The sequence below is a fragment of the Camelus bactrianus genome, chromosome 1 (assembly GCF_048773025.1).
Source record: "Camelus bactrianus isolate YW-2024 breed Bactrian camel chromosome 1, ASM4877302v1, whole genome shotgun sequence".
NCBI lineage: Eukaryota > Metazoa > Chordata > Mammalia > Artiodactyla > Camelidae > Camelus > Camelus bactrianus.
In genome coordinates, this window is record NC_133539.1 from 64,335,917 (window position 1) to 64,350,335 (window position 14,419).

At 42.5% G+C, this 14,419-nt stretch overlaps 1 protein-coding gene across 1 annotated transcript in view; it reads left to right on the forward strand.

Moving 5' to 3' along the window:
- The window catches only part of ATP13A5 (ATPase 13A5), a 99,621-nt gene that overhangs the window by 37,257 nt on the left and 47,945 nt on the right, over positions 1 to 14,419 (forward strand). Inside the window, exons 8-12 of the mRNA XM_010959264.3 lie at positions 1,620 to 1,692; positions 2,624 to 2,752; positions 8,636 to 8,806; positions 11,084 to 11,241; positions 12,306 to 12,494. Coding sequence (XP_010957566.2) covers positions 1,620 to 1,692; positions 2,624 to 2,752; positions 8,636 to 8,806; positions 11,084 to 11,241; positions 12,306 to 12,494 — 720 coding nt within the window. The remainder of the gene's footprint in view (positions 1 to 1,619; positions 1,693 to 2,623; positions 2,753 to 8,635; positions 8,807 to 11,083; positions 11,242 to 12,305; positions 12,495 to 14,419) is intronic.

Here is a 14,419-nt window from a genome sequence, read left to right on the forward strand (position 1 = left end):
CTCTGATATGTAGAATAAACTAGTATCATGCCATTTTAGAGGCTGAAAGGAATTTGGAAATGGTCCAATTCAACATTGTCTGTTTACAGAGACAACAGCTAATTTATAAGGTGAAATGTCTTACATACAGCTACTTGGCTGGTTAATGGGTAAGCTTGACCCACCACTCAGGAATCTTGACTGAGTCCGGGGTTCTTGCTGCCAAATCACTTTCTCATTGTTACCCACCATTAAAATGAATGCCCCAACAGACAAGCCTCAGGAAGTCAAGTTAGAGCAATAAATATGTGCCCAACAGTAATATCGCTTCTTCCACTCGGTCCAAATGACTGAAGTTTAGCTTTTCATGCAAAACTGAAGGAAAGAATAAATTGCCCTATATAAATATTAACGCTGAACTCATTATGTTCTCTCAAGAGGAAAGGTGCATAATTGTGTGCAGTGTTTGTTTAAGCCTGGTGACATTTGTAGCACTAAAAATCACCAACAAAACAGATAAAAATAATTTCCTCTAACACCTAAAAGAAAAAGGTTTATATTTGAATTACATTTAGCTGTGTTTATCTACTGTTGACTGAATTCAGACCTCTTCTTTTGGAAATGTGCGAGCAGCTGACATGCCTACAGAGAGGGACAGCGCCTTCTAGGGAAGCCCCGGCTGGTCCAGCATCTTGCTGCCTCTGACTGATGGTGCCCTTGACAGTCAGTATAGAGACTGTGTGGACCACACCCCCTCTCACCTCTGTCTTCCTGTCCCCTGAGTCATCCTAGGGGATGCTGCCTCCTCTTCTCCAGGCACCTTTTAATTCCTCTGCTTTGTGCAAGGTATATCTCAGTGAATTCCACCTCAAGTGAATCTTTCCAGCTGATGGACTCAGATATCTTTTTTAAACAGCAACTTTCTTATTTATCTTCAACACTCATTGAGCTCTTACCATCATAATGAGTACCATCCAAAGGGGATAACTAAAATAAGATAAGCATTAACTAACTTAAAACAACTGCATAAAATAGATACTGTTATTATGTCCACCCTCGGAAGAGGAAAAGGAACTAAATAACTCATAAGTGGTAGCACCGGGATTCTAAACAGAGCAACGTGACTCCAGTCTGCAGACTCATCCAATATGAAAATCCACCAGTTCATAAAGGAGGCGATGGCTGTTCTACATCCAATCAAAATGCAACCTCTTACAATGGAAAGTCACTTACAGATCAAATTCAGCTTTGTTGTTTGACAGGCAGGGCAGCAGAGGCACAGAGAAGGAGAGTAACCTATTTGCGGTCTCTTTGCTCTTCCCACTTCTAATTGTGTGTCCTTAGGCAGTGAAGCCTTGGTTCCTTAGCTTAAGTCCTTGGGGGCAGTGGTTGTGCATTATTTTCCCCAGGATTGAAACAGCATTAAATGAATGAGTATATTTGCCGCTGCAAGTAGGGAGTTGGGGGTGAGGTAGGGGTTGGGGCAGGGACGCAGGAGCATGGAAAGTAGAACTTGAGTGTTTTCCCAGAGTCAGTTTGGCTGTGACAGCCGGAGCAGGCTCAGCACTTACTGTATTGAGATCAGGTGGTTTTCGCAACCCACACAATGTAATGTTTAAATATTGACTTTAAATTTGTAGCAATCAGTTAAGCTGCACAACCTTGTGGAGGATCACAACAAAGTCCAGGTTACAGTCATTGTAAAAGGCAAAGGTAAGTGATATGTTCTGCCGACTTCAGCATCCTAATATTCCGAGTGGAGACAGTCACATTTGTTTTGATTATTAGTCAAGGAGAAAAAAATTTCTCTGATGAAACTGAGAACTGGGGCCAAGGTGAGGCAAACAAGGCAACACAGATGCAAAATTTAAGGAGGCAAGGTCATGAGAATGCTGGTCTGCACCTGCGGGATCCTGAGAGTGAGCCCCTCATTGAATTCTGTGCCGTAGGTAGCTGGCATGCTTCACCATGGTCCCAGCCCTGAGTGAACCATTTCTGTCCAGTATGTGGTTTACTTCAAATTCTCTCTGTCCTCCACATCTTGCTTATTGGAATGTTATTGGTTAAACCTTCTCAAGGCTTTTGGATTTCCCCAACTAACCATCCCAGACTCTGCATCCTACATTTCAATCTGTTATCTAGAACCCAGGCCTGAGTGAAGCTTATAGCTGGCTGGCTGGACACTTGGCATTTGCTGAGTTAGCCTGGGGTGGGGTGGCCATGGCTGTCAGCAAGGAGTGAGGAACTGCACTCCAGGACAGCAGACGATGTCTGGAGTGTTCACCCAGGCCCCACTACAAGGACAGGGTATGCTACAGAGAGTCGGGAACACAGCCAAAGAGAGCAAGCAGCAGCAAAGGGGCACTCCTCCGTTGACCAATGACCTTGAGAGTCTTCTGTGGGCAGAGCTCCGTCCCAGGTACTAGGATCAAGATGGGATCTTGTTGCTGAGCAAATGTTTTGCTGTGGCCCAGGCATCAATTCCCTAATCCCGGTTTTCCGCAGTTGAGGAGAAAGGGACTGGGGCAGGGGTGCATGCGTGGTAGTTCTTGGCCAACAGGTTGATAAGAGTTCTCCATTGCTTTTATTCTTAAGTAAAAACAGGAAAAGTTCAGCTAGTCATGAAAACTTTGCTGTTGTATAGGTTTGCAGGAGCTGGAATCCCGTCTCTTGGTTCCAGGAGATCTTCTTATCCTTCCAGGAAAAGTTTCATTGCCATGCGATGCTGTTCTGATTGATGGAAATTGTGTGGTGAATGAAGGCATGCTCACAGGTGGGCGGTTGTCATGGAGCTTCCTATTTCCATCCAAATTCCAGGCCAAATTAGCAAAGCAGATCAGGACACACTTAACCTGCTTTATACCAACGCTAAGACACTGAGAGATAGTTGGGGGAAACACACCCAGCCTATACATATGAGTGGAAACTCAATATATGCAAATAAGAAATGTTTAAGAACAGAAGAACCAAGCCACAATACATACGAAACTAGAAGAAAAGTCTAACACAACAGCAGAACAATTAATTGCTCTATGAGTGGGATGAATAGGGCACTTTGAGTTCAGAGGAGGCTGAGAGCACTATCTTATATGATGCACAATCTCTTCATGAATGTGAGAGTGGTTCAGACACCTGTCCAAACAAAACACAGCCTGAAACCACCGCCTCAGCACTGGCAGGGCATAGAGATTTTATCCGGCTCTGTACTCTGTAGGCAGAAAACTGAGCCCCAGCTGTCACTGGGAAGGAGACTAAGTTGAACCTTCCAGAAAGGCAGTAGAACAATTCTGTTCCTTAGAATCATGTGTCCAGTTGATCTCACCAGCAGAAAATCAGTGTCTAGTTATGATTTGAACTGTCCTTGTCCTCATTTGGACTTGGTAAATTCCACTTGAATTTGTGCAATTAGTAAAGCACTATTTATAAAATATTCTTTAGGCCAAAAAATAAATAAATAAATACACAGAACATCATAATGAGAGAAGAAGAGACTAAATGGCAGCAGAAATACAGAAATTAGTTGTCTTTCATGCTTACAGATTGTTGCATTTTTCTGTTTCCAAATGGTGTAAAGACAGGAAAAAACACACAGACACAAATTTTTTAATGTCACCTAAACATAAAGAGAGTCATTATCTATTCCTCAATTGCTCAACATTAGCAGATTTCACATTAAAAATGGGTCTGCTTAATTTAAAATTGAGACAAGAAGATGTCGTAAATATAAATATGTTCAGGAGAATCATAAAATACCCATTTTATGTGTTAAACTCTAACTGCCTTATGATGGTAGTGACGAGGATTTGCATACTGATCATACCTTTCCTCCGGAGTGTTGCCATAGTGCACCGCTGCCAACCGCAGACCCGAGCAAACTGTTCTCTTCACTTGGAGACAGCGACCATCACACATTCCCAGCAGCCTGCCAGCCAAGAATGGCTTCTCTCCAGGGACCGAACGCACAGCAGTAGGAAGACCGCCCAGCAGGGTTTACTCCACTGGGTCTCCTGACCTGGAGGACAGTTCTTATCCTGATTCTCAGGGAAACTCAGAGAGTCTCAGAGAAGGAGAAATGGCAAAAATCCTGCCTTTTAACAAATGTGCAAAGTTGACCTAAAAATGACCTTACATGGTCAGTGGCTTTTCTGAGGGTCTGTTTCAGGAAAATTTAAGTCACCAGCATTAATATCTATATAACCTAAGTACTGATAAAGTCAATTTTAGAAATAGGCATATAAAACAGAAATACATTTCTGTCTCATTAATTTCTTGAAATAGATCTAAGTGCCAGCCTGCTCTGAATACTTCATTACACAGCCTATACAGGTCCTCCCACTCACGCATGTATTTGTGGAAAGGACCTGATTGGACAATTGAATTAGGGTTAGGTTCCTGAAACTGCAAATGTATTTCTGGAGCATTTGTCCACAAATGTGACTCATGTAATTTTTCTCATGGGCAAAAATAGGACTTTGCATATATAGACGTCTTTATTTATGTAAGAAGAAAAATAGCAAATACTTTTAAATATCCATAGCAATTTGTTTTTATTTATTTGTTTGTTTATTGTTTTGGGGTTTCTTTGGTGGGGAAGGTCATTAGGTCTATTTATTTATTTATTATTAGTTTTTCTTTTTTAATGGATATACTAGGGATTAAACCCAGAATCTCACACACGCTAAGCATGTGCTCTACCACTTGAATTATACCCTCGCCCCAATTTATATTTTTATAAACAACTTTTATATCTCACTCCATTGTGGCATGAAACAAATTAGACTGGGAGCCATTATAATACCCACTTTACAGATGAGGAAACCGAGGTGAAAAGAGATCAGGGATGCTCAGCTCGTGAATGAAACAGTCAGAGTTGGAGTTGGCATTTGCTTCCAGGCATCAGGGACCCTAAGAGTGAGGATGAAGATTTGAAGGTGGTTAAAGTCCCCCCTTCCGTGTTTTTACCTCATTGTCTTTCCTCTCTGCTGGTTACCCCCATTCATAGCACATGCCCACTGTAGGATTTTCCTCTCATCATCTTACCTTCATCCTATTGTCATAAGCTCAACTATGCAAGAAGCTTAACTGTATTTTATAACTACACTTAATTTTTATTTTGGGTCCAAATTTGGCCGTACTTGAAAGTATGCCGCATGAAGTGTCTGATATAAGTCAGTCATCCCCATCAGTTAGCAGGACCTCCCTACAGAAGCTGTGCTAGGCCCTGGAGAGGAGTATCTGGTCTGGGGCAGCTCTTCCTTCTGTTCCTTCATGCCGCTAGGGGCTTAGGAACCATCCCAGACCTATCTATCTGGGAAAGACAGCAGACCCAGGTGACATTTGCTCCCACTTTCCATAAACTTCTAGAATGTTTCCATGTCCTATTTTGGTTCAAGTCCTTTCTCCCAGAGACACAATATCGAAGTTTCCTTTAGATTTTTCTTTCAACTCCCAGTCCAGGGGTTTTTATTTGGCTAATAAGTAGCACAGGAAAGGCATGGAGCAGAAGAGTTTTGTTCCTGCAAGTGGTCTCTAAAAACCGTGACCAACTTTGTGAATGACTTTTGAAATACAAAAGCCAGTTATCATCACCTCTGCCTTTTTTTTTTTCTACTTCCTGATATACTGATCCTCTTCAAGATTCAGCTCCACACGAAGGGGTCAGGAGGCAAAATGGTATACCACGGGAAATGCTATTTTGACATTTTCTCTTGGCAACAATAACTAGTTTTCCTTAGTCCTTATAGGTATTAGACATGGTGCTAGCCTGTACTTATGTTATATCATTCAATCCACAACTCTGTAGAGCGGGAGAATCTGAGGTCCAGAGATGGTAAGTAATTTATTTGCCTAAAAGTGGTGGAGTTGAGATTTGAATTCATTTGTTTATCTGTTCATTCATTCATCCCACAAATGTTTATTAGCCCTACTATGGCACAAACACTCTACTTGGTACTGGGGATACAGCAGTGAAAAAGGCAGATTTCTGCCCCCCTGGAGCTGGCACTCTAGTGGGAAGACAGAAAAGCAGAAAGTAGGCAAATGCCATCGATTTCCAACAGCTGTAAGTTCTATGAAGGAAAGAAAACCCAGGCATTTTGTCCCTAGTGCCTGTGCTTGCAACTACTGCTCCTCATTCTCTTAGGAATAATTATAGGGGAGGCAGGTAGCATTCACTCTGCCGTACTCCCATTCCTCGTCCTCCACTCACTAGAATTACTGACTGATTTGGATCATATGTGCAGGAAGTAGGCAGTGATCTGAGTTGGACACACAGGAATTTCCCTAAGTGGTTATTTCACACTTATATCCTCTCAGACAAGCTGATAATCAGTGGGTAGGTCAGATCTTTTCCTCTCTTCCTTTTTCCCTTTGTTCTCTCTCTCCTGTCTTTCTTTCATTTATTCACTCATTCAGTCATTTATTCAATAAAGTTTCAGAAATGCCTGCTATTTGCCAGCATTGGGTCGCCAAGCTGGAGTCACTGGAGTCACCAAGATGGATGAGAAATGGTCCTTGCTCTCAAGTAGTTTACAGTCTGATGGTCCCAGAAAAATAAATAAGTAAGCACATAGACTTTCGAAGATTGTCACCATGTAGAGACATTTGGCTCATTGGAGACAAAGAAAAAAAATCTCTATTTTCACGGCACCCGGGATCGCCAGGTTCCGTAAGCCAAAAGAACTGTTGATGGATGTACTTCCGCCTGAAGCCCTCTCCAGTCTGCTTAGATCTCCAAAATTGTGTAGGGGAATCCATCCTTTTCTAGGATCCCAAGAAAGGCCAAGAACACAATTCCTTATTAATATTTGAATAGTATAAACAAAAAAAAAAGACTTGCAAATCATCTCTGTGTAAAAATCCTCTGAGTTGACTGTCATCTCTGCAACATGATCTCCAAAGGATGCTTTGATTGATCGAATGCCTGCCCCCATACCCTCAGTTATGTGGGTGAAACTATTCACTAACATTAGTCTAAGCACATGTTGTGGTTTAGTAGTCTGTGATCCAAAGGCAGAAAAACATTTGAAATTATCTATAAGTATCTGCCTTTTACAAAGGCTGATTTCAAAGCAGTGTGGCACAATGATTTGGAGATTTTGTCAAAAGGTTCGATCCCTTTTACAAAGCCATTTAGAATGCAACTGACAAATCCATGCAATGGATGGATATCATAATTGTTTTAAAGAAAATGATTTAGCGACAGTGCTTGGCTAGAGGAATTTCCTGAAGCATGTTCATGACCACTAATAAAAATATTATAGTTTCTTTCACCTGAAGAGATAAAAACTGCACCCTCGTAGAAGACTAGCTTTGAAAAACCAAACAGAACAACCTGGGTAATTGTTTTTATTTAATTCATCCATGCATCCAGCAAAAAAGACGTATTTTGAACCTATTAGATACCAGTAAGGAAAATGATTAATCTAAAATGTAATACGTGTCAAAGTCCTTGCCTTCAGTTACCACCTAGAAGGAGAGAGAAAACCTAAATTACTATAATCAATTTAATTAATATTTTCAAATAGGAAATATGAATGTTATCTTGCTAATTGAATGATGTCGGCAAAGAATGGGCATCGTAGTAGCATATGCCAGTGGCCCAGGTGAGCTGGAGTCTGCGAAGAGCAATTAGCCATGGATGCTCAGATTGTGGTGGCTCCGATCATCTAGCAAGAGAGACCGAGTCTTTTTAGTAATGGCAATGGGGAAGCTAAAGGACTTTTGAGAAAAGAATGAGATAATATAAGCGGGCTTTGATAGGATTCATTTACTTTCCTCTCCTTCCACCCTCCACATGAAGAATATTTTATAGATCTCATGAAGGCATCATTTCTCATCCATCTCTGTACCTCCAGGACTCCTTTCCCAAACATCCTCAACTATATTTAATGCCCAGAGCACACCACACTCTTTCTCTCAGACCTTCTAAGAACACTTTCCCCTCCTCTTGAACTGGCTGGGCCGAGTCTCCTTTCAAGTTGTCATTTATTAAATGTACAAGAAATCTTTCCTGATCCTCCATTTGGATTAGATCTTCAGATAACCAGGTACTGCTTCCAAAATATTTACTGTATCATATGTTTTTCCATATTGTATTTTAAATAGTTAATTATTTGCTGCTATGTACTAGCCTGGTTCCCTGAGCTTTATGAGGTTAGGATTTCTGTCTGTCGTCTTCATTATTACAGTCCCATCACCTAGAGCAGTGCCTGGTATGGAATAAGCACATAAAAATATTTGCTGAATCAACGGATGAAAGGGCTGATTAATAAGTGACTAAAAGGCAAAAAATAATAACTCTACACATGCTTTGTAGCTCCTTCATTGCCTAGAATAATGCTGGGCTTAAAGAACACCTGGGGGAAGTGATTAAGTTATAACTCTCTTTCCTGAAGTGGGCTGCTTTTTAAATAAAAACAACAAACCATACTGGGCGTGTGTGGAAAACATAAACAAATCTTAAATAAACATTGGAAATATAATCATGTACCACTGTTTGAATCACCAGCATCCCTCAGAAGAGTCATCTGACTCATCAGATAGGAATTAGCAACCAGATTAGCTGCGGTTTGTATCCTTTCTTAAAACTGCCAAGTACCAGCTCTAAATGACGCCTGAAGTTCATACAGAATCAACAAAATACAATCTTCTGTAGGAGAAAGTATACCTGTTACAAAGACACCATTGCCCCCCACAGAGAACAGCACTGCCTGGAAATCCCACAGCTTGGAGGACTATCGGAAACACGTGCTTTTCTGCGGAACAGAAGTCATCCAGGTCAAGCCCTCTGGGCAGGGGCCAGTAAGAGCAGTTGTTTTGCAGACAGGTTAGTAGATTCCACTTTTGTAAATTTGGTTCAAGATTAGAGGTGGGGGAGCTGGACTAGGAAAACCTTGTTTCAGATTATGGAGTTTGTCACATTCTGGTTTATCAGACCCTTATTGTTCTAAATTGCCACCGTTTCCAACTTAAGGGTTCATTGTTAATACCCTTGTCTATGATGAAGGGTATGAAGGATGAAGTACACTTCCTCAAAGCCAAAACGATGTTCACGGAGGCTTTCTGGTGTGCGTCCATCAGCTTCTTTTCTTTTCCCTCTGCACCCTGTCTAAGTGATTACCAAGAAAAGTTTCAGTCACTGTTACTTGAGGACTTTTTCCTTTCAAAGAGGTGTTTACTGGACTGTTATTTCAAGGTTTTTGCTGGATGCCTGCTGGATGCCTGCATGTCCTACAGATGCTTCAAAGTCAAGACATCTAAAAGGGAGCTTGCCTTCCTCTGTTGCTGCTCTCTGTTGACAGCATCACCATCTTGCTAGCCTCTTCATATCATCTTTAACTCCTCGCTTCCTCCCATACCAAATAGGGGACCACATCCTGGAGATTCTGCAGATACCTTCTCCCTCTCTTTCATCCCCATGGTTGGTGTTTTATCCAGGCCGTCATCATTGGTGCCCAAACTATTACAACACAGATATTCGTTTGACTGTTTCCCTTCACCTCAAATATGTTTCACCATTACTATGTTTTTAACCTTTCTCTAACCTATCCCCAATCAATCATCAAATCACACTTCTAAAACATAATTTGGAGCAATTCATAAACACCATGATCAAAAACTTTTCAAGACTACCAATTTTAGTCCCACTCTTTCACATGACAATACATGATTAACACCTTCTGTGGTCTGGGCCCCGCTCTCTGTATTCACCCTTGACCTGTGTTTCTGCCACACCACATATTCACTGATGCAAAACACATCATTTGATATCTCTATGTTTTAGTTTAGTGTATTATTCAGTTGATCTACCTGGTTATTAAAATTAAAATTTTAATTTTAAAATTAAATATATCAAGGGTTTTGTTTTTTTTAATGCTCAAAAAGTGGGCATGAGAACATCCCTCAAACTGCTGCCTATGCAGAAGCTAAAGGGTAGAGAGCATGGGAACCCCTGACCTGAGCAGGTAAAATGCTAGGGCAACAGGTTAGAGGAAACTCCCCTCCTTTTCTCCAAAGCCTGCAAAACCATGTTGTGGAGACCAGATGTTCACCAAGCAGTGGGATTAAGGCATATTTTATACTTACAGTACTGACTCTTATCTGGAATATATGGTAGTGAATCTTTTTTGCCAATATTTTAGACATCATTGATTACCCACTAAGTGTTATGCACAGAGAGCTAAAGAAAAAAAATTTGTGAGATACCTCACCCTTAAAGAAGATTATGGTCTGGCGCAAGAGACAGATGGATTTATAGCTAACGAAAACACGGGGCAGTGAGAGACGTCATGTGACCAAGTGTTACAGGGACTCCAGAGAGTGGAAGCAATTATTTTGGGTATGAAGTATGGGAGCAAAATTCTGGAAACACTTATTTAAAGAGTTGGCATTTTGAGCCAAGCCCGATAGGATGGAAAGGATTTAGCCAATCCTATCAGAAAGCTGGAAAGATATGCTAACTTGTGTCTGCAAAACACAAAGGGAAGAATCCCTGGTGGTCTTCTGGGACCAGTCAGCAGTTAAGAGATAGGTCTAGAGAGGCAAGAGTACATCAAATAGAAAGGGACCCCAAATGCCATGCCTAGAAATTTGAACTTGGTTCTAAAACGTGTGGGATCTGGAAGCTTTTGAGCATTAGGATGCTATGATCAGAGGCATGTAAGATTACTTGCCTTGTGCTTTATTTTTCTCTTAATTTTCTGTTATTTTCAACACATATTTGTGCTCTAAAGTCTTCTTCTCTCAGCAACTCGTCTTTTCTGGTCATTACCTTTGTCAGCCCCCTTAGCCTTCTCTTCCTTAACCCCATGTGTGAATGGGGAGCTGTACTTACATAGGAGCCGCTGGACCACTGACTCCCAAAGCAAGAGAAATCGAGCAGGGCCAAGTGAACACAATTTATTGTTCCTAGCAACCTGTAAGAACAATAAACATAAATACACTGTTAGGTAACAGCAATGCTGTTTCTGAATTCCATATTCAAGTGATCCTATTAACGAATTCTTAATTCAATGCAAACCTTTTTTTTTTTTTTTTTTTTTTTTTGGTTTTGAGGGAAACTGTATTGAAGGACCTTACTCTACGTATGATTATGTTCATGTAGGTTACAATACAGCCAAAGGGGACTTGGTGAGATCCATCCTCTACCCCCGGCCTCTGAACTTCAAATTATACAGTGATGCCTTCAAGTTCATAGTGTTCCTGGCCTGCCTTGGAGTCATGGGTTTTTTCTATGCCCTTGGTGTTTACGTGTACCATGGAGTAAGTACTAGGGGTAAGGCTTTTAATAGCATAGCTTTCTTTCACCACTTGGGTAGTCGTGAGAGTTTACTGCATTTGTGGCATTTGTGAGATCCTAGTCCAACCAGCCTCAGAGGAAACACACATGTCTCAAGCCTGATTTGATGGGGAGGATTTAGTCAGTTGTATCAGAGAGCAGGAAGGATATACTAATTTGAATGAGCAAAATGCAAAGGAAGAAAAGCATTACAGAGGTATTCTGGAACCAGAAAGCAATTAAGAGATGAGTCTAGCAAAGTAGGAGTAGACCAGATTGAAGGGGACCTTGAATGCCTTGCCTAGAAGTCTGGACTATTGGAGAGTGTTGAAGTATTTGAGTGTGTACATTGTCCATGGCTTACCCATGGACACACCATGCAGTCAGTGAGTTTCCCTGTGTTCTTGTTAGCTTCTGAGATGAAATTAAATGTCTACTTTTACAGAGCTGTGTACTGTATGAATCCCCACTTCCCTTTTTAAATTTCAGGCTTTCCGGTTTTATTTGGATATCTCTCTTAAGAGTTGTGATAGCTGTAGAGGAAAGGGTGGTCACCAATGACCTCTGAGGTCCTTTCTGGCCCTGAGAGTCTGATTCTGTTATGAATTGTGTAGTCTCTTCCACAAAACATGCTGGGATCTTAGCAGTGTGGGCTTATCAGGAGGAATAAAACATTATAAATAAAAAGATCTAAACACAGGTATGAAACTGGGGCTGAGTGACCTATTTTCAATGCCCAACTTAATGACATCAGAGATGGTATGTGTGCTGAGGAAAGGAGGCAAAAACACAGTCATAAGAATTTCTAGGTAATGTTCATGCTCAAACTTGAGCTCTGGGTAGTCATTTCAACCTGAAATAAGCCCTCAGGGAGCATTTTTAAAGGCAAGAAGGGCAGAGGAGGCCAGGGCACACTGGTGATGGTAGAATGGAGCCTGGACAGAGCGAGGCAGAATGTCAAAGCCAGTGGGGCTGGAATTTGAGGCCAATTTCATCTGGGAAGCAGGAACACTGAGCAGGCTAACCTGCACATCCCTCCCCTCCCTAGGTCTCTCAAAGAGATACTGCAGCCATGGCCCTGCTCCTTCTGACCGTGACTGTCCCTGCTGTGTTGCCCGCTGCCCTGACCACAGGCATCGTGTACGCACAAAAGAGGATGAGAAAAAAGAAAATCTTCTGTATCTCCCCGCAGAGAATCAACATGTGTGGACAAATCAACCTCGTGTGCTTTGACAAAGTATGAGCTCAACTTTCCAGGTTGGAGGTCACCAACTTTCAAGACACAACCGAGTTGGGAAGGGCCTCAGAAACTGTCCAGTCCAGCACCCCCATTTTACAGATGGGAACACTGAGGCCAGAGAAGGTCACCAAGTGAGCTAGTAGGAGATCATGTTCTAGATCACGCTTCCACTTACCCAAGTCCTAAGGAAGTAGTTTAGCCATCACGTCATGAATTTCTTCTCCGTGAAATTTAATATTTTTGTGCCTGTTTCAGGTTTCAAAACCATCTCATAATGTCATAACTTTTATGACTAACTGGCTTTTTCTGGCAAAAAATATGAGGAACACTTCTGTTCCCTGAAACACTTTGTCCAGAGCTTAAGTGAGCATCTTCCTTTCTCCTCTGCTGCTTCTTTTAAGGAAAAGGAGGGAGTGGACCAGGATGCATGTTTACACACTCTGGATCCTCTTTCCTCTTTTGCTTCCCAGGGTATTAGGATTCAGGACTAGGGCAGGTTGTCTGTGCTTAGGGCCTTGGAAAGGTGGCAGAGGAGAAATGTGTTTGGGGGGTGGGGGGTGGGGGACAGCTGCTGCAGAACAGTCCCGAGACCTCTCCCTGTGGCTTTCCTGTTGGGGACCTGGAGGGGATATACAGTGTCTGTCAGCCATCTCAGCTTCCATCCCGCCCTCACCTCAGGCACCCAGTTTACTGGCTCTAATGCAGTGGACCCGACCTGGTTTCTCCGTGTCTTCAGTTCATTTGCATGCAAATAATTGATAAAGGCTTCGCCACTTTTTGGTTAACCCACCTCGGCAGAGAGCCCCATTCACGAGACATTCCTAGCTTTTGAGAAGCTCATGGTCTAGCTGAAGAAGCAGCCAGAAGGGAAGTGTAGACAAAGAAAACGCAGAGAGATGCGTACTGAAAGAGATGAGCCAAATGTTGGGTGCAGTTACCTGCCACAGGTGGGATGTCCCCTTTGAGCTGTGGCTTTGATTGTCAGACAGAATGGGCCCAGCCTCAGCGGCGAGCAGCTCAGAAAACAGGGAAGTGAGGGCTGCAGCATGTGGTGACTGGGACCATGGATAGTGAGAATGCAGCTGCTTGGAAGGGATGCAGCTGTTTGGGAGGAGTCAACTGCTGCGGGTCTGATGTGCCAAGCTAAGGGGTGGAGAATGGGAGCCCTTCTGATTTTTTAAGATCAGTGGCATCTCTCTTGGTTTGTTTTATTTATTCCATTTGCGAAACTTGTGAGAAGGGATGAGAGAGAGCTAGGACTAATGCTGCCAGAAAATGGGTTCTTGCCTCGTACAAGAAAGAATTCAAGAACAAAGCATAGTAAAGAAAAGTCAGGGAGATAAGTACTCCATAGACAGAGTGTGGGCCATCTCAGAAGGCAAGAGAGAGAGCAACCTCCAGGTATGGGGTTGTTAGTTTTTATGGGCTTGCTAATTTCATATGCTAATGAGTAGGAGAATTATTCCAACAATTTGGGGGGGGGATTTCCAGGAATTGGGCCCCCACCCACTTTTGGACCTTTTATGGTCAGCCAAGGAACTGTCATGGCGTCTGTGAGTGTGCCATGAGGCTCAAGGTCTACTGGAAGCCAAATCTTCCACCATCTTGGTTCTAACCAGTTTGTCCTCAATCACTGTGCCATTCCTTCAGTGGTTGTGCCCTGGCCCCTTCCCTCCTGTCTCACTAAGTCAGGAGGCCACCTGGGGACAACAGAAGAAATGGCTCATTTTCCTACACAAGGAGGGCAGGGATGGAGAGCCCAGGACATGCTGGAGAGACACCATGAGCAGACATGACATGTCTTGGTCCCCAGGTGGAAGGGGCATAGCTCTACATCACTTCAGTTCTTGTTCAGTTTCCTTTGGCAAAGAAACCATCAGAGTTAACTTAAAAGTAGCCTCCTTTTAGATGCAGGGCCAGAG